Consider the following 20,166-nt stretch of genomic DNA (forward strand, 5'->3'; position numbering starts at 1 on the left):
GACGAGTTGGACCAAAGGATCTGTCTCTGTGGTGTACGTCTCTCTGACTCCAGTGAGTATGAACCAACATATTCACCCAATCCTCATTTGTCACTTCGATGGGGTCAAAAGTCGCATCAGGCAGTTTCCCTGTCTAGATGGACCAGATAGTTATTTCCAACAATGAGGTGGGGAAAAGGTCTGTGATAACTCAGCCATTGGGTATGTCCGGGGCTCAGATCAGTCGATTCACATGGTGTTGAGCTCACAGATTGGCCTCTAACTCATTGAATGGGGGTAATTTGGGGTGGGGGTGCTGAATAGCCTTCTCTTTCCTGCACAGGTATGATGTGGTACAGACATAAAGTAAACCAGAAGAAAAAGATAACAGGACTAACAGGCTGAATGGTCCCCTCCGAATCCAGAATTAAGATTAGGAGCAAGGGAGGAACCGAGAAACTCTATTAATTGATTTTGTATTTTAATCTCTCTGGGTGCTTGTCGGATGCATGATTTCACTGACTCTGGGAAAATTAGCAACTTTTAGATGTTGCTTCCAGAGCCGGAGAACTGAAGCCTGGGGCTGGAGTTGGGGAGAGAGAGAGAGAGACCCCAGGGGGCTGGGGGAAGAGAGAGAGAGAGAGAGAGACCTCAGGGCTGGGGTGGGGGTGGGGAGGGGAGGGGTAGAGAGAGAGAGACCAAGGGTTGGGGGAAGAGAGAGAGAGAGAAAGAGATAGAGACATCTAGGCCAGGGTTGGGTTCAGGTGGGGTGTCCAGGGCTGGGGAAAGAGAAAGAGAGAGATCCCAGGGCTGGGAGTAGAGAGAGAGAGAGAGAGAGGGAGAGAGCAAGACCCCAGGGCTAGGGGGAGAGAGACCCAAGGCCTGGGGATAGAAAGAGAGAGAGAGATAGAGAGAGAGAGAGAGCCTAGGGCTAGACAGAGAGAGACCTCAGAGTTGGGGGTAGAGAGAGAGACCCCAGGGCAGGGGACAATGGATGTTTTTGACCTCATCCCTTTGTGACATCCCTGAGGGACACTAAGAGTTAGATTGAGACAGAGGGAGAGAACCAAACGTATTTTGGAAACAGCAAGAAATTTCCTTCCCCAAAGTTGTGACAGAAGTTTTTGTTTTGTTTGTTATTAACCTCTCCCAAGGGGAGATGGAGCTCATTCTGCAACCCAGCTCCTTGTGCCCAGCTCGCTCCAATGTCCTGAAGACCCAGGTGGAAAGCTGGTGGCCCACTGGGAGCTGGTGTGCCCACTGAGCCATGGCAGAGCACCGTCCACACTGTGACCTCAAGGCCTGCTATTTCCTGAAGCTAACTCTCTGCTTCCTGGTCTACGTGCTCTTCGGCACGGTGGTCTTCTCTGCTGTTGAGCAGCCTTGGGAGGTGCAGATGAGGAAGGAGTTGGTCGAGATGAAGTCCACGTTCTTACAGCAGCATGGCTGCATCCCAGAGCCAGAGTTGGACGCTCTTCTGCACAGGGTGATCACTGCCAGCAACTACGGTGTCTCGGCCTTGAGAAATGCTTCGGATGACCACAACTGGGACTTGGCCTCATCACTCTTCTTCGTCAGTACTGTGCTCACCACCATTGGTAAAGAATAACCCTCTCTCTCTCTCTCTCTCTCTCTCTCTCAGTCCTCTCACTGTTCATCTCCTCCTCCTCTCCCATCCCTCACCTTCACACCCTCTATCCTGGCCTGCTGTACCTCTCATCTCTTCCCTCACCCCTCTTTCTCATTCCTCTCTGTCACTCCACCCAAAAGCACCTCTCTCCCACCCCACTATCTCTCCCTTATCTCTCTGATCCATCTGTCCATTCCTCTCTCTCCCACCTCACTATCTCTCCCTTATCTCTCTCATCCATCTGTCTCTCCCTCTCTCTCCCACCCCACTATCTCTCCCTTATCTCTCTGATCCATCTGTCCATTCCTCTCTCTCCCACCTCACTATCTCTCCCTTATCTCTCTCATCCATCTGTCTCTCCCTCTCTCTCCCACCCCACTATCTCTCCCTTATATCTCTCATCCATCTGTCTCTCCTTCTCTCTCCCACCCCACTATCTCTCCCTTATCTCTCTCATCCATCTGTCTCTCCCTGCCTCTCCCAACCCACCATCTCTCCCTTATCTCTCTCATCCATCTGTCTCTCCCTGCCTCTCCACCCCACTATCTCTCCCTTATTTCTCTCATCCATCTGTCTCTCCCTCTCTCCATCCCACTATTACTCCCTTCTCTCTCTCTCATCCACCTTTCCCTCTCTCTCCACCACACTATCTCTCCTCTCTCTCATCCATCTTTCCCTCTCTCTCCACCACACTATCTCTCCTCTCTCTCATCCATCTTTCCCTCTCTCTCCACCACACTATCTCTCCTCTCTCTCATCCATCTTTCCCTCTCTCTCCACCACACTATCTCTCCTCTCTCTCATCCATCTTTCCCTCTCTCTCCACCACACTATCTCTCCTCTCTCTCATCCATCTTTCCCTCTCTCCCACACCACTATCTCTCCGCCCACCCTATTCTCTCTCACCCCTCTCTCACTACTCTCTGTCCTCTGTCTCCCTCCCCTCCTCTCTCCCGACTGTCCCTCACTCCTGGTATGTTTGCTGTTATTATTCATTGCATTGAGTGCAGGGAGTTGGGAAGTCATGTTGCGGCTGTACAGGACATTGGCTTGGTCACTTTTGGAATACTGCATTCAATTCTGATCTCTCTGCTATAGGAAAGATTGAAACTCGAAAGGGTGCAGAAAAGATTTGCAAGGATGTAGCCAGGGTTGGAGGGAATGAGCTACAGGGAGAGGCTGAACAGGCTGGGGCTGTTTTCCCTGGAGCGTCGGAGGCTGAGGGGTGACCTTACAGAGGTTTATAAAATCACGAGGGGCAGGGCTGAATTGACTATTCTTTTTGAAATTCTCTTGAGGGATTTGGCTGACTGCACCAGCATTTATTACCAATCCCATGTTGCCTAGAGAAGGTGATGTTGAGCTGCTTTCTTGAACAACTGCAGTCCATGTACTGTAGGGACACCCACAATACCATTAAGGAGGGAACTCCAGCATTTTGACCCAGTGAAGGAACAACCGATATATTTCCAAATCTGTATGATGAGTGGCTCAGAGGGGGGATTGATGGGGGGGGGGGTGGCGTTCCTAAGTATCTGCTGCCCTTGTCCTTCCAGATGGAAGTGGTCGTGGATTTGAAACATCTCAAGACATATGGCAAATTTCTGCAGTCCATCTTGTGGATGGCACACACTGCTGCTACTGAGCGTCAGTGGCAGGGGGAATGGAGACTTGTGGATGCGAGGGTTGCTTTGCGCCTGGGTGGTGTTGAGCTTCTCGAGTGTTGATGGAGATGCCCCACCCCCCCATCCAGGGGCAAGTGCAGAAGATTCCATCACACTCTTGACTCCTACCTTGTTGATGGGAGGGACAGGCTTCGGGGAGTCAGGGGGTGAGTCATTCACTGCAGGATTCCTAGCTTCTGAGTCGCTCTTGTAGCCAGTGTCTGGTCAATGTTGAGTTTCTGATGATCCCGAAGAGTGGAGGGGGGGGGGATTCAGTAATGGGTAACGCCATTGAATGTTAGGGGCCGGTGGCAAATTGGTCTCTTATTGGAGATGGGCAGAGGCTGGCATGACTGTTTCTGTGAGAAAGTGAGGACTGCAGATGCTGGAGATCAGAGCTGAAAAATGTGTTGCTGGAAAAGCGCAGCAGGTCAGGCAGCATCCAAGGAGCAGGAGGGATCGACGTTTCGGGCATGAGCCCTTCTTCAGGATTCTCCTGCTCCTTGGATGCTGCCTGACCTGCTGCGCTTTTCCAGCAACACATTTTCAGCTCATGACTGTTTCTGTGCTGTACATCATTTCTGCTCTGGGGTTCTGCTGAGGGCTGATTCAGGGGCAGATTTGCAGCGTTAGACGAATTGGGAATATGTTCAGAGTGATGGAGATAGAACTGCAGAGTGGGGTTCATGGCCCAGCGTGTCTCTTGTCGGGGTCTCTGTGAAAGGGGTGGCGTTGGCAAATCCTTCCTAACCTATTATTTCTCTCACTTGTCTCCAGGTTACGGGCACAGTGTTCCCTTCACCAGTGGAGGCAAAGCCTTCTGTATACTGTACTCAGTGTTGGGGATTCCCATCACCCTTCTCCTGCTCACCAGCGTGGTGCAGCACCTCATGTTCTACGTGCACTGGGTGCCCATCACGTACATCCACACCCACTGGCGCCTGGCCATGCCAGTGGTGGCCCGGATCCATGCCCTGGTAATTGGCAGCGTGGTGGCTGGTTGCTTCTTCCTGATCCCGGCGGCAGCGTTCACGGCTTTGGAGGAGGACTGGGATTACGTCTCGTCTCTCTACTTCTGCTTCATCTCCCTCAGCACCATCGGCCTGGGGGATTATGTTCCTGGCAATTCCCGTTACCCCAGCCTTCGGAACCTCTACAAGGTCGGCATCGCATGTGAGTCATGGAGACGTACAGCACAGAGACAGCCCCTTCGGTCCATCCCGTCCATGCCAACCCAAAATCCTAACCTAATCTAGTCCCATTTGCCAGCCTTTGGCCCATATCCCTCCAAACCCTTCCTATTCATATACCCATCCAGATGCCTTTTTAATGTTGTCATTGTACCAGCCTCCTCTGGCAGCTCATTCCATACACGCACCACCCTCTGCGTGAAAAAGTTGCCCCTTAGGTCTCTTTTACACCTTTCCCCTCTCACCCTAAACCTACGCCCTCTAGTTCTGGACTCCCCGACCCAGGGAAAAGACCTTGTCTATTTATCCTATCCATGCCCCCTCATGACTTTGTAAACCTCTGTAATGTCACCCCTCAGCCTCCGACGCTCCAGGGAAAACAGCCCCAGCCTGTTCAGCCTCTCCCTGTCGCTCAGACCCTCCAACCCTGGCAACATCCTTGTAAATCCTTTCAAGTGTCACAATGTCCTTCCGTTAGGAAGGAGACCAGAATTGCACGCAATGTTCCAATAATGGTCCAACCAATGTCCTGTATAGTGGCAACATGGCCTCCCAATTCCTGATGAAGGGCTTTTGCCCGAAACGTCAATTCTCCTGCTCCTCGGATGCTGCCTGACCTGCTGTGCTTTTCCAGCACCACTTTGATCTAGACTCAGGTTTCCAGCACCCGCAGTCCTTGTTTTAACCTCCCAACTCCTGCCCTCAGTGTAGTTGCTTGGCTTGGGTAGGGGGCTCTCGGAGGGGGTGGTGGGTGCTCCCTGTCAGAAGATTCACTGTGGCTCAGTCCTCAGAGCTTCACACCTCACCTTTGGAAAGGTGGGGGAGGTGGGGGGGGGGGGTCCAAGCCTGTCCGATGTCTCCCCTTTCAGGTGAGACGTCAAACTGAGGGTCCCGTCTTCCTGCCGTGGGGTGGGTGTGCATGGAAGGATCCTGTGGGCGGCTCTTTGCCATAAGCACTCACCCCGGTGTCACTGATGGTCCCTCCACTAACCTCACTAACTACAGAACAAATTTGTTGTGGGAATCCTCTTGTGTGTAAGCTGGCTTCCCGCACACCCACCAGCACGCCCAAGCGGACTCCTCAGCAGGCCAGGGAACATCTCCAACTGGCCGACAATGAGGTGCTGAGGACGCAGGTTCGAATCCTGAAGGGGGAGGCTGTGAGCTCGCTAGAACGGGGGGTGTGGGAGTTTAATGTCGAGGGGCTCAGCTTAGGTGGAATTGACACGAGGTGAGTGGCAGATTGTGGATAAATGGGAAAGTCAGTAGGTAAAACCGGTTGGCTGAGCGTCGTTTTAGTCGGTGATAGATTGGCAAAGTGGATGTGCAAAGGGTCCCCAAGCAGTCTGTGAAAACAAGCAGCGAGGAAGGCCAAGAGGGGGGGAATGGCCTCGTGGTATTATCACTGGACTGTTGACCCAGGTGATGTTTCCGGGTTTGAATCCCAACTGTGCTGGAAATGTGAATTCAACAAGAATCTGGAGTCAGGAATTCACTGTTGGGAAAACCCATCTGCTTCACTAATGTCCTTCAGGGAAGGAAACTACCATCCTTAGCTGGTCTGACGTCAGTGTGAGTCCAGACCCACAGCAACATGGTTGACACTTAACTACCTCCTGGGCGATTAGGAACGGGCAATAAATGCTGGGCCTGGCCAGTGATGCCCTCATCCCGCATGAATTTTTTAAAAAAGTACGTCGGTCTTCCTTGCTGGAAAATTTGAGTAGAGGAGCAAGGAAGTATTTCTGTGGCTGTATCACACCTCTGGAGTATTGTGCATAGCTTTGACTGCCTTACCTCAGGAAGTCGTTACTTGCCATGGAGAGAGAAGCAGACTGGTTTGTCTCACGAGGGTCAATCGGTTCAACCGGGCCCGGACTCACTGAGGCTGAAGAAGGACGAGAAACGTTTAAAGTTCCACCAGTGCTGGACAGACGGAATGCAAGGATTGCACGTCCTCCGTGGGGAATTCTCGAACAAGCGGTGACAAACTCAGTTTGGGACTGAGATGAAGGAAAATTCCTTCCCTCAGGGTGGCCACCCGTGTGGAACTCTCTACCACAGAAGACTGTGGAGGCCAAGTCGCTGAATATATTTTCGGGAAGAATTAGATCGGTTCCCAGAAGGTAAGGGGGTCATGGGATTTAGGGAGAGGGCAGAGGTTTGGTGTTCTGCTGGAGGATCAGCCATGATTATGTTGCATGAGGAAGCGGGCTTGATGGGCTGAATGGTCATTTCTCGTCAGGACTACGTTTCTCAGCTTGGCTTTAAAGCATTTTGAGGTGTCCTGGCTTTGCGAAAGGTGCTACATCAATGCGTGCCTCTCTCTTTCAACCTTGTGGCTTTGTCACTACCCTCTCCTGTGAGCGGTCTTATCATCTTGTGTTCAGGAGTGACCCAAAGTTTAATTCCACTGAAGGTCTCGCTGACAGTGTCCCGTTGTGATGTGACCTGGGTATGGGTGCCACCTCCAAATGTTCTGAAGGTGGCCTGTGATGACACTTGGTGAGATGGGGACCAGTTGAAATCATTAACTTAAGAGAGAGTGAACAGACAAGGCAGATAACTGGGCTCCTCAGTCAGTAGTACAGCTCAGGGTCAGTTAGCTCAGTTGGCTGGATGGTCAGCCTGCAATGCACAATGACAACAACAACGCGGGTTCAGTTCCTGTACTGACCAAAGGTACCTTACCCCTCACCGGAGTCACAGAGATGGACAGCACAGAAACAGACCCTTCAATCCAACTCGTCCATGCCGACCAGATATCCTAACCGAATCTAGTCTGATTTGGCTCATATTCCTCTAAATTCTTCCTATTCATATACCCTTTTAAATGTTGTCATTGTACCAGCCTCCACCACTTCCTCTGGCAGCTCAATCCATACACGCACCACCCTCTGGGTGAAAAAGTTGCCCCTTAGTTCCCTTTGGAATCTTTCCCCTTTCACCTTAAGAGGTGACCCTCAGATTAACCTCACCTCCAGCTTTGTCTCTGTCTGTCTCTCTCTCTAATGAGAGAGTGGGACTATGGTGACTTGACCTAACATAATCCACACTTTACTCCTCCCTTTCTCAGCTTACGCGATTGACAAAATCCCCACTGCGAAGCTCACCCACGCGCTAAATCTCTGAAATAAACCCAGAAAATACCAGAGGAACTCAGCAGGTCTGGCAGCATCAGTAGAGAGCGGGAAATAGTTAATGTTTTGAGTCCGGTGTGATTGAAGGTAATCTTGAGAGGCTAAACTTCTGATGCTGGAAGATTTCTATTTATAAAACAGACTTGCTGTCAAAGTGGATGAATTCACACAATCTGGCAGAATGTGCCTACTCACTCAACCTGTCCCCTTACAGACCATCTACCTCACCTCGATAACTTCCTCTCCTACCTAACTTGAAGGTGTTAGTAAATTTAACCGCCATACGTTCAGCCATTGCACCTGAGTCATTGATAGAGATTACAAGTAGTTGAGGAGCTAAACATTGATCACCACAGATTATCCACTCCAAAAATCTCATTGTCTGCTCCCTGTTCAGTAGCCAGTTCTTTTCCTATGCTAACAAGTTACCCCACAACTCAATGTGCTTCAAAGGTGTGTACCAACTATGGTTTTTGGCAGCTTGGACAAATGTTTTTATGGATTAGAGTGGTGCTGGAAAAGCACAGCAGTTCAGGCAGCATCTGAGGAGCAGGAAAATCGACCTTTCGGGCAAAAGCCCTTCATCGGGAATACCTCTATTCCTGATGAAGGGCTTTTGCCCGAAACGTCGATTTTCCTGCACCTCAGATGCTGGCTGACCTGCTGTGCTTTTCCAGCACCACTCTAATCTAGATTCTGGTTTCCAGCATCTGCAGTCATTGTTTTTACCCAAATGTTTTTATAGAAATCTAAGTACACCACATCTACCTGTTCCACTCTATTGACTGTGAATGTTACTTAGAATCATAGAATCCCTGCAGTGTGGACACAGGCTGTTCGGCCCATCGAGTCTGCACCAACCCTCCGAAGAGCATCCTACCCTAACTCCATAACACCACATATACCATGACTAACCCACCCTAACCTGCACATCCCTGGGCACTATGGGACAATTTAGCACGGCCAATCCACCCTAACCCGCACATCCCTGGGCACTATGGGACAATTTAGCACGGCCAATCCACCCTAACCTGCACATCCCTGGGCACTATGGGACAATTTAGCACGGCCAATCCACCCTAACCTGTACATCCCTGGGCACTACGGGACAATTTAGCACGGCCAATCCACCCTAACCCGCACACCCCTGGACATTATGGGACAATTTAGCACGGCCAATCCACCCTAACCTGTACATCCCTGGGCACTACGGGACAATTTAGCACGGCCAATCCACCCTAACCCGCACATCCCTGGGCACTATGCGACAATTTAGCACGGCCAATCCACCCTAACCTGCACATCCCCGGGCACTATGGGACAATTTAGCACGGCCAATCCACCCTAACCTGTACATCCCTGGGCACTGTGGGACAATTTAGCACGGCCAATCCACCCTAACCTGCACATCCCTGGGCACTATGGGACAATTTAGCACGGCCGTGCTAAATTGTCCCTGGGCACTATGGGACAATTTAGCACGGCCAATCCACCCTAACCTGTACATCTTGGACTGTGGGAGGAAGCCGGGGCACCCGGAGGAAACCCGCGCAGACACGGGGATACTGTGCAAACTCCACACAGACAGTCGCCCGAGGCTGGAATCAAATCCAGGTCCCCTGGTGCCGTGAGGCAGCAGTGCTGACCACTGACTCCACTATGTACTTTAACCCTGCGTCTAATGCTCCTGCTATAACCTCCTTCATAACAAACTTCCCTGCAAGATTCCTGCTTAGTCTCTCCCACCTCACTCAAATAAAGGTGTTACGTTTATTATTTTCCGACCCTCTGGGATATTCCTCAGGGATTTCACTCCTCTGTCCACAGCCCCAAAGGGGACAATGGCACGTGAAAATGTCTTCACTGCTACCCAGGCCAAGAGCGCAGTGGGTTTGAGTGACCAATTATTTACAGAAACCAGTGATAAATTGCTAGCCGTTTGCACTAAATGACGTCTCGGTTTAGTTTTACATTTTTTACAAATTGAAGGCTCGCCCTCAGACAGAAGTCCTTTTGTTTTTGAATCTTTTCACAGGGAAGCTTATTAACATCCTCCAAACAGGATTAGTCAGAAGGAGCTTAAAATGAGATCTTCTTTCCCCTTGGGTGAGGGGTTGGGTGGGGGGGTTGGGTTGGAGTGTTCGTAGGCCAGGGAGTTCAATCCAAAGGGAAAGAGCAAGGAATGATGTGAAGTGAAGGGAGATCCGTTTCGGGGCAGGGTGTGTTTCTGTCTTGAGGTGGATGCAGCAACTTTATCAGGGCACAGCAAGATGCCAGGACGCACATTCCCTTGGCATTGAATGAGGGAGGATTTTTGTCTCAGGCCTTGGAAGAACGCCCGATTTTAATTCCAACAGACTTTTACTCCGTATCTAACCCCGTGCTGTCCCTGTCCTGGGAGTGTTTGATGGGGGACAGTGTAGAGGGAGCTTTACTCTGTATCTAACCCTGTGCTGTCCCTGTCCTGGGGAGTGTTTGATGGGGGGACAGTGTAGAGGGAGCTTTCCTCTGTATCTAACCCCGTGTTGTCCCTGTCCTGGGGAGTGTTTGATGGGGGGACAGTGTAGAGGGAGTTTTCCTCTGTCTCTAACCCTGTGCAGTCCCTGTCCTGGGGAGTGGTTAATGGGGGGACAGTATAGAGGGAGCTTTCCTCTGTATCTAACCCTGTGCTGTCCCTGTCCTGGAGAGTGTTTGATGGGGGGACAGTGTAGAGAGAGCTTTCCTCTGTATCTAACCCCGTGCTGGCCTTGTCCTGTTTAGACGGTAGTGGGCAGGGTTAACCAGAGTGACCTTGCCTCCCTTTGCCCACGTGCAGGCTACCTGGTGATCGGACTGGTCGCTCTGCTGGTGGTTCTCGAGAGCTTCTATGAACTCCAGGAACTGCAGCGTTTTATCAAAATCATCATGGGTCACCCGGACAAGGAGGGACAACTGCGCATCACCGAGCGTGAGGTAGCCATCACCAGCTCAAACCTAGACACCACGGGCTGTGAGGAAAACGCCAACGAGGATGGCAAAGTGGACAGGAGCACCAAGATGGCGTCTGAACCCTCCCCGGAGCAATGAGCCCACCGACCCAGAGCACTGCACACCATTCAATTGGCTGGACATCATCTCCCTCACAGGCATAGTGACGTCAACAAGGGCTGCCTGAGAGGATGGATCCAGGCCTTCGCCATGGTGCTCCACCAGGACAGAGAGCATCTGTTCAACCCCCTAGAGTCCCCTCCCACTTCTGTGTGGGCACCTCGTCTGGCAAGTGTGAATGCCCCATTTTGCAAACACAATGCTAGTCTCGTTCTTATTTAAAATTCAACATTGTATGAAACTATAAATATATAAATAATAAAGATTACCATGAGTTGCTTGGATGCTGCTTCCTGCTCTTGACTGACACGGATGGGACACTGCCTTTTGGATCCAGCCCTCCAATGTTCACTGACATTCTCCTGGTGTTTATCCAGCTCCCTCTACACTCTCACTCAGTAACCCCTCTACTCCCAGAGCCCTGTATTACTGACTGTAACTCTACTAATGTTAATCCAGCTCCCTCTACACTTTCACTCAGTAACTCCTCTACTCCCAGAGTCCTGTATTACTGACTGTAACTCTACTAATGTTAATCCAGCTCCCTCTACACTTTCACTCAGTAACCCCTCTACTCCCAGAGCCCTGTATTACTGACTGTAACTCTACTAATGTTAATCCAGCTCCCTCTACACTCTCACTCAGTAACCCCTCTACTCCCAGAGTCCTGTATTACTGACTGTAATTCTACTAATGTTAATCCAGCTACCTCTACACTCTCACTCAGTAACCCCTCTACTCCCAGAGCCCTGTATTACTGACTGTAACTCTACTAATGTTAATCCAGCTCCCTCTACACTTTCACTCAGTAACCCCTCTAATCTCAGAGCCCTGTATTACTGACTGTAATTCTACTAATGTTAATCCAGCTCCCTCTACACTCTCACTCAGTAACCCCTCTACTCCCAGAGCCCTGTAATAACCTAATAATAACATCTGTTGTGGTAAGTAGGTAAGTGCTGAATTTTGCTTGTTGTATTCTTTAGACCCAGTTTTTTTTTTAAATAAAAGTTAGCTTTAGAGGGATGGCAGTGAAGGCAGTGCAATGTTCCTCCTGCAACATGTATGAGGTGAGGGATGCCATCGACATCCCTGCCAATTACACTTGCAGGAAGTGCACCCATCTCCAGCTCCTCCAAGACCGTGTTAGGGAACTGGAGCTGGAGTTGGATGAACTTCGGATCATTCGGGAGGCAGAGGGGGTCATAGATCAGAGTTATAGGGAAGTAGTAACTCCAAAGATGGCAGATAGATGGGTGACAGTGAGGGGGACTGGGAGGAAGCAGCCAGTGCAGGGACCCCCTGCGGCCGTTCCCCTCAAGAACAAGTATACCGTTTTGGATACTTGTGGGGGGGATGACTTACCAGGGGTAAGTAACGGGGCTCAGGTCTCTGGCACGGAGCCTGTCCCCGTTACTCAGAAGGGAAGGGTGAAGAAGAGCAGAGCAGTAGTAATTAGGGACTCGATAGTTAGGGGCACAGATAGGCGGTTTTGTGGGAACGAGAGAGACTCACGATTGGTATGTTGCCTCCCAGGTGCAAGGGTACGTGATGTATCTGATCGTGTTTTCCGGGTCCTGGAGGGGGAGGGGGAGCAGCCCGAAGTTGTGGTCCATATTGGCACCAACGACATAGGTAGGAGGAGTGCCGAGGATGTTAGACAGGCTTTCAGGGAGCTAGGTTGGAAGCTCAGAGTTAGAACGAACAGAGTTGTTGTCTCTGGTTTGTTACCCGTGCCACGTGATAGAGATTCGAGGAATAGGGAAAGAGAACACTTAAATGCGTGGCTACAGGGATGGTGCAGGAGGGAGGGATTCCGGTTTTTGGATAACTGGGGTTCTTTCTGGGGACGGTGGGACCTCTATAAACAGGATGGTCTACACCTGAACCTGAGGGGCACCAGTATCCTTGGGGGGAGGTTTGCTAGTGCTCTTGGGGGGGGTTTAAACTAACTCTGCAGGGGCATGGGAACCCAGATTGTAGCTTCAGGGTGCAGGGCCTGGAGTGTAGGGAGGTTAGGAACATGGCATCAATTTCAAAGGAGGGTGCCTGTAAACAGGAAAGTGGCTTGAAGTGTGTATACTTCAATGCAAGAAGTATACGAAATAAGGTAGGTGAACTTGCAGCGTGGGTTGGTACCTGGGATTTCGATGTTGTGGCTATTACGGAGACATGGCTAGAACAGGGACAAGATTGGCTGTTGCAGGTTCCAGGATTTAAATGTTTTAATAGGGTCAGAGGTGGGGGTAAAAGAGGGGGAGGTGTGGCATTGCTTGTCAAAGATAGTATTACAGCGGTGGAAAGGACGATGGATGAGGACTTGCCATCTGAGGTAGTTTGGGCTGAAGTTAGGAATAGGAAAGGTGAGGTCACCCTGTTAGGAGTCTTTTACAGGCCTCCTAATAGTCCTAGAATCATTGAAGAAAGGATAGGGAAGGTGATTCAGGAGATGAGTGACAGTAATAGGGTGGTTGTTATGGGGGCCTTTAACTTTCCTGATATTGATTGGGAAAGCTATAGCTCAAGTTCGTTAGATGGGTCAGTGTTTGTTCAATGTGTGCAGGAGAGTTTCCTGACACAATATGTAGACAGGCCAACAAGAGGTGAGGCCATACTGGATTTGGTTCTGGGTAACGAACCAGGCCAGGTGTTAGAATTAGAGGTAGGTGAGCACTTTGGGGATAGTGACCATAATTCGGTGATTTTTACTCTCGTGATGGAGAGGGATAAGTGTGTACTACAGGGCAAGAGTTATAGCTGGGGTCAGGGAAATTATGATGCGGTGAGGCATGACTTAGGATGTGTGGCTTGGAAAAGTAGACTCCAAGGCAAGAGTGTAAATGATATGTGGAGCTTGTTCAAGGAGCAACTATTGAGTGTCCTTGATAATTATGTACCTGTCAGGCATGGAGGAAAGGGTCGTGCGAGGGAACCGTGGTTTAATAAGGAATTGGAATCCCTTGTTAAATGGAAGAGGGCGGCCTATCTCAAGATGAGACGTGAAGGTTCAATTGGGGCGATTGAGAGTTATAGGGTAGCCAGGAAGGACCTGAAGAGAGAGCTAAGAGCAGCAAGGAGGGGACATGAAAGGTCCTTAGTCGGTAGGATTAGGGAAAACCCTAAGGCTTTCTATAGGTATGTTAGGAATAAAAGAATGACTAGGGTAGGAATAGGTCTAGTCAAGGATAGTAGTGGGAAGTTGCGTGTGGAGGCGGAAGAGATTGGGGAGACACTGAATGAATACTTTTCTTCAGTATTTACTCAGGAACAGGGCATTGTCGTCAATGTGAATACTGAGTCACAAATAAGTAGAATGGATGGCTTTGAGGTATGTAGAGAAGAGGTGTTGGAAATCCTGGAAAAGGTGAAAATAGATAAGTCCCCTGGGCCTGATGGCATTTATCCTAGGATTCTCTGGGAAGTAAGGGAGGAGATTGCAGAGCCATTGGCCTTGATTTTTATGTCCTCTTTGTCTACAGGAGTAGTGCCAGAAGACTGGAGGATAGCAAATGTGGTTCCCTTGTTCAAAAAGGGGAGTCGGGATAACCCTAGTAACTATAGGCCGGTGAGTCTCACTTCTGTTGTGGGCAAAGTCTTAGAGAGAATTGTAAGAGATAGGATTTATGCACATCTGGATAGGAATAATGTGATCAAGGATAGTCAGCATGGTTTTGTGAAGGGCAGGTCATGCCTCACAAACCTTATTGAATTCTTTGAAAAGGTGACGAAGGAGGTTGATGAGGGGAAAGCGGTAGATGTGGTGTATATGGATTTTAGTAAGGCGTTTGATAAGGTTCCCCATGGTAGGCTACTTCAAAAAATACGGAGGTATGGCATTGAGGGTGAGTTGGAGGTTTGGATTAGGAATTGGCTGGATGGAAGAAGACAGAGGGTAGTAGTTGATGGTAAAGGTTCATCTTGGAGTGCAGTTACTAGCGGTGTTCCGCAAGGATCTGTTTTGGGACCATTGCTGTTTGTCATTTTTATAAATGACCTGGAAGAGGGGTTAGAAGGTTGGGTGAGCAAGTTTGCGGATGATACGAAAGTCGGAGGAGTTGTTGACAGTGAGGAAGGATGTGGCAGGTTACAGCAGGATATAGAGAAGCTGCAGAGCTAGGCAGAAAGGTGGCAAATGGAATTCAATGTAGCTAAGTGTGAGGTGATTCACTTTGGGAAGAATAACAAAAAGATGGGGTACTGGGCTAATGGTCGGATACTTGGTAGTGTGGATGAGCAGAGGGATCTTGGTGTCCATGTACACAGATCTCTGAAAGTTGCCACCCAGGTAAATAGTGCGGTGAGGAAGGCATATGGCGTACTGGCTTTTATTGGTAGAGGAATTGAGTTCCGGAGTCCTGAGGTCATGATGCAGCTGTATAAGACTCTGGTGCGGCCGCATCTGGAATATTGTGTGCAGTTTTGGTCGCCATACTATAGGAAGGATGTGGAGGCACTGGAACGGGTGCAGAGGAGGTTTACCAGGATGTTGCCTGGTATGGAAGGAAGATCGTATGAGGAAAGACTGAGACACTTGGGGCTGTTTTCATTAGAGAAAAGAAGGTTTGGGGTGACTTGATTGAGGTGTACAAGATGATTAGGGGGTTAGATAGGGTTGACAGTGTGAACCTTTTCCCGCGTATGGAGTCGGGTATTACAAGGGGGCATAGCTTTAAATTAAGGGGGGGTAGATATAGGACTGAAGTTAGGGGTAGGTTCTTCACTCAGCGAGTCGTAAGTTCATGGAATGCCCTGCCAGTAGCAGTGGTGGACTCTCCCTCTTTATGGGCATTTAAGCGGGCATTGGATAGGTATATGGAGGATAGTGGGTTAGTATAGGTTAGGTGGGCTTGGATCGGCGCAACATCGAGGGCCAAAGGGCCTGTACTGCGCTGTATTCTTCTATGTTCTATGTTCTATGTATTACTGACTGTAACTCTACTAATGTTAATCCAGCTCCCTCTACACTCTCACTCAGTAACCCCTCTACTCCCAGAGCCCTGTATTACTGACTGTAACTCTACTAATGTTAATCCAGCTCCCTCTACACTTTCACTCAGTAACCCCTCTAATCTCAGAGCCCTGTATTACTGACTGTAACTCTACTAATGTTAATCCAGCTCCCTCTACACTCTCACTCAGTAACCCCTCTACTCTCAGAGTCCTGTATTACTGACTGTAATTCTACTAATGTTAATCCAGCTCCCTCACCCTGTCACTCAGTAACCCCTCTACTCCCAGAGCCCTGTATTACTGACTGTAATTCTACTAATGTTAATCCAGCTCCCTCTACACTCTCACTCAGTAACCCCTCTACTCCCAGAGCCCTGTATTACTGACTGTAACTCTACTAATGTTAATCCAGCTCCCTCTACACTTTCACTCAGTAACCCCTCTAATCTCAGAGCCCTGTATTACTGACTGTAACTCTACTAATGTTAATCCAGCTCCCTCTACACTCTCACTCAGTAACCCCTCTACTCCCAGAGCCCTGTATTACTGACTGTAACTCTACTAATGTTAATCCAGCTCCCTCTACACTTTCACTCAGTAACCCCTCTAATCTCAGAGCCCTGTATTACTGACTGTAACTCTACTAATGTTAATCCAGCTCCCTCTACACTTTCACTCAGTAACCCCTCTACTCTCAGAGTCCTGTATTACTGACTGTAATTCTACTAATGTTAATCCAGCTCCCTCACCCTGTCACTCAGTAACCCCTCTACTCCCAGAGCCCTGTATTACTGACTGTAACTCTGCTGATGTTAATCCAGCTCCCTCACACTGTCACTCAGTAACCCCTCCCTCCCCAGCACCCTATATTACTGACTGTATCTCTGCTGATGTTAATCCAGCTCCCTCACACTGTCACTCAATAACCCCTCCCTCCCCAGCACCCTATATTACTGACTGTATCTCTGCTGATGTTAATCCAGCTCCCTCACACTGTCACTTAGTAAAACCTCTCATCCACCAGTTTCAACCTCAGATAGGGGCAGCACAATTTAGATACAAAGTCAAACTTCCTCTGCACTATTTCCATTAAATCCTTGAGGACAGGGAAAGCATGGGGCTAGTTACAGAGTAAACCTTACCTGACACTATCATCATCAAACACTCCCATGACAAGAATAAGACAGGATTTGGAGAGAACGGTGTTGGACTGGGGTGGACAAAGTTAAAAATCACACAACACCAGGTTATAGTCCAACAGGTTTAATTGGAAGCACACTAGCTTTCGGAGCGACGCTCCTTCATCAGGTGGTTGTCTGGTGTTGTGTGATTTTTAACAAGAATAAGACAGGTTTTTGATAGTATATCTACAATACCTATCCGTCTGACAGTGGGATTACTGCCCGACAGTTAGCCCAAACCTACCATCAGCTCCCTGCTGACCTATCAGGTAACTGTACCTTCCCATGCCTGAAGTTACGCCCCAGTTACTGGAACCTCAGTCTGTCCCCCATTGGGGTGCAGCTCATACAAAGCCCCCTGGATGATTACAGACACAGACCCTAGACCTGGAAGTGATTGCTACAAAACCAGCTAAGCTCACTGATAACTGAATCAGAGCTGCTTTGGAGTCTTTAGGGCACAGGAGGAGTCCAGCAGTGACGTTGCCAGCTTCCTGTGGAGCGAACTGTTCAGATACCCCAGACCTGCCCTCGACCTGGAGCCCTGAAAATTCGGCACCGACCCTCTGAACAGCATCCCACCCAGCCCCACTAACCTTACATTTCCCATGGCCAATCCACCCTAACCTGCACATCCCTGGGCACTATGGGACAATTTATCACGGCCAATCCACCCTAACCTGTCCATCCCTGGGCACTATGGGACAATTTATCACGGCCAATCCATCCTAACCTGCATATCCCTGGGCACTATGGGACAATTTAGCACGGCCAATCCACCCTAACCTGCACATCCCTGGGCACTATGGGACAATTTATCACGGCCAATCCACCCTAACCTGCATATCCCTGGGCACTATGGGACAATTTAGCACGGCCAATCCACCCTAACCTGTCCATCCCTGGGCACTATGGGACAATTTATCACGGCCAATCCACCCTAACCTGCATATCCCTGGGCACTATGGGACAATTTATCACGGCCAATCCACCCTAACCTGCACATTCCTGGGCACTATGGGACAATTTATCACGGCCAATCCACCCTAACCTGCATATCCCTGGGCCCTATGGGACAATTTAGCCAATCCACCCTAACCTGCACATCCCTGGGCACTATGGGACAATTTATCACGGCCAATCCACCCTACCTGCACATCCCTGGGCACTATGGGACAATTTAGCATGGTCAATCCACCCTAACCTACACATCCTTGGACCATGGGAAACTTTTTCACGGCCAATCCACCCTAACCTGTCCATCCCTGGGCACTATGGGACAATTTATCACGGCCAGTCCGCCCTAACCTGCACATCCCTGGGCACTATGGGACAATTTCTCATGGTTAATCCACCCCTACCTGGGCATCTTTGAACTGTGGGAGGAAACCGGAGCTCCCGTAGAAACCCCACGCAGAGACGGGGAGAATGTGCAAACTTCACGCAGATAGTCACCAAGGGCTGGAATCGAACCCGGGTCCCTGGCGCTGTGAGGCAGCAGTGCTAACCACTGAGCCACTGTGCTGTGCTATGATTTAACAGTAAGATAGACATAGAACACTAGATGACTCCATATATACCATTCACAAAGTGAGCTGTGCCCATTCGTGTGGCAGGAGTGCTGACTGGTTACCGTCTGCCCCTTAAGGACCTGATTCTGCGCTGAGGAATCAATGTTCGGAACTAGTAGCCCTTTTAAGGCTCCCCAGAGCTGCAGGATCGGATCAGCGCTTTTTATTTATTTTCTCGGACACTCTGACGCACTGATTTATTCAGGAATTACAAAGCGTCGGGGTGGAAAGGTGAAACTGACCTGAGGGAGCAAAGCTCCCACAAACAGCTCAGGATGAAGAAACACACAGCCAAGATCTCCCCACTCACTGCCTGCAACAGTCCTGTGCTCTCGCTCACCTGGGTGGAAGGTAAGCGACCCTCTAACCGGGGCTCAGCCGAGAGAGGAACACTTACTGCCATAGAACAGTTACACACCGTTACAGTTAGAAAATGCTACAGCAGATGAGAAGGAACGGGCACTGTCGGAGGGTCAGTGCTGAGGGAGTGGGCACTGTCGGAGGGTCAGTGCTGAGGGAGTGGGCACTTTCGGAGGGTCAGTGCTGAGAGAGCACCGCACTGTCGGAGGGTCAGTGCTGAGGGAGCACCGCACTGTCAGAGGGTCAGTGCTGAGGGAGTGCCGCACTGTCGGAGAGTCAGTGCTGAGGGCGGTCCGCACTGTCAGAGGGTCAGTGCTGAATGAGTGGGAACCGTCAGAGGGTCAGTGCCAAGGGAGCGCTGCATTGTCGGAGGGTCAGTGCTGAGTGAATGGGCACTGTTGGAGGGTCAGTGCTGAGGGATTGGCACTGTCAGATGGTCAGTGCAGTGAGTGGGCACTGTCAGGTGGTCAGTGCTGAGGGAGTGGGCACTGTCAGAGGGTCAATGCTGAGGGAGCGCCGCACTGTCGGAGGGTCAGTGCTGAGGGAGTGGGCACTGTCGGAGGGTCAGTGCTGAGGGAGCGCCGCACTGTCGGAGGGTCAGTGCTGAGGGAGTGCCGCACTGTCGGAGGGTCAGTGCTGAGGGATTGGGCACTGTCGGAGGGTCAGCGCTGAGGGAGTGGGCACTGTCGGAGGGTCAGTGCTGAGGGAGTGGGCACTGTCAGAGGGTCAGTGCTGAGGGAGCGCCACGTTGTTGAATTGTCAGTGCTGAGGGAGTGCCGCACAGTCGGAGGGTCAGTGCTAAGGGAGTGCTGCACTGTTGGAGGGTCAGTGCTGAGAGAGTACTGCTCTGTCAGAGAGTCAGTGCTGAGGGAGCGCTGCACTGACAGCGGGTCAGTGCTGAGGGAGCACCGCATTATTGGAGGGTCAGTGCGGAGGGAGCGCCGCACTGTCGGAGAGTCAGTTCTGAGGGAGGGCCGCACTGTCGGAGAGTCAGTGCTGAGGGAGGGCCGCACTGTCAGAGGGTCACAGCTGAGAGAGCGCTGCAATATCGGAGGGTCAGCGTTGAGGGAGTGGGCACTGTCGGAGGGTCAGTGCTAGGTGAGTGGGAACTGTCGGAGGGTCAGTGCTGAGAGAGTGGGCACTGTCGGAGGGTCAGTGCTGAGTGAGTGGGAACTGTCAGATGGTCAGTGCTGAGGGAGTGCTGCATTGTCAGTGGGTCAGTGCTGAGGGAGTGGGCACTGTCGGAGGGTCAGTGCTGAGGGAGCGCGGATACTGTCAGTGGGTCAGTGCCAAGGGAGCGCGAATACTGTCAGTGGGTCAGTGCTGAGGGAGCGCGGATACTGTCAGTGGGTCAATGCTGAGGGAGCGCGGATACTGTCGGGTCAGTGCTGAGGGAGTGCGGATACTGTCAGTG

The 20,166-nt window shown here is 50.5% G+C and overlaps 2 protein-coding genes across 2 annotated transcripts in view; both read left to right on the forward strand.

Annotated features, from left to right (window-relative positions):
- Positions 1-1,147: 1,147 nt before the first annotated feature.
- Positions 1,148-10,970, forward strand: LOC122544033 (potassium channel subfamily K member 1-like). Its single transcript, XM_043683045.2, has 3 exons — positions 1,148-1,577; positions 4,051-4,446; positions 10,419-10,970. The coding sequence occupies exons 1-3, from the start codon at positions 1,247-1,249 to the stop codon at positions 10,667-10,669; spliced, it is 978 nt and encodes a 325-aa protein (XP_043538980.1). The 5' UTR covers positions 1,148-1,246; the 3' UTR covers positions 10,670-10,970.
- Positions 10,971-18,477: 7,507 nt separating this feature from the next.
- Positions 18,478-20,166, forward strand: part of LOC122547041 (solute carrier family 35 member F3-like) — a 52,573-nt gene continuing 50,884 nt past the window's right edge. Inside the window, exon 1 of the mRNA XM_087983630.1 lies at positions 18,478-18,743. Within this exon, the coding sequence (XP_087839756.1) occupies positions 18,668-18,743 (76 nt within the window). The 5' untranslated portion in view covers positions 18,478-18,667. The remainder of the gene's footprint in view (positions 18,744-20,166) is intronic.

Source organism: Chiloscyllium plagiosum, unplaced genomic scaffold (assembly GCF_037043375.1).
Source record: "Chiloscyllium plagiosum isolate Xiang-an unplaced genomic scaffold, Cpla_swu_hap1 HiC_scaffold_46, whole genome shotgun sequence".
Classification (NCBI taxonomy): Eukaryota; Metazoa; Chordata; class Chondrichthyes; order Orectolobiformes; family Hemiscylliidae; genus Chiloscyllium; species Chiloscyllium plagiosum.

Coding starts and splice junctions, on each gene's coding strand:
- LOC122544033 (XM_043683045.2), top strand. CDS start 1,247: ATGGCAGAGCACCGTCCACACTGTGACCTCAAGGCCTGCTATTTCCTG. Junction 1,578..4,050: donor TACTGTGCTCACCACCATTG/GTAAAGAATAAC, acceptor ACTTGTCTCCAG/GTTACGGGCACAGTGTTCCC. Junction 4,447..10,418: donor CTACAAGGTCGGCATCGCAT/GTGAGTCATGGA, acceptor GCCCACGTGCAG/GCTACCTGGTGATCGGACTG.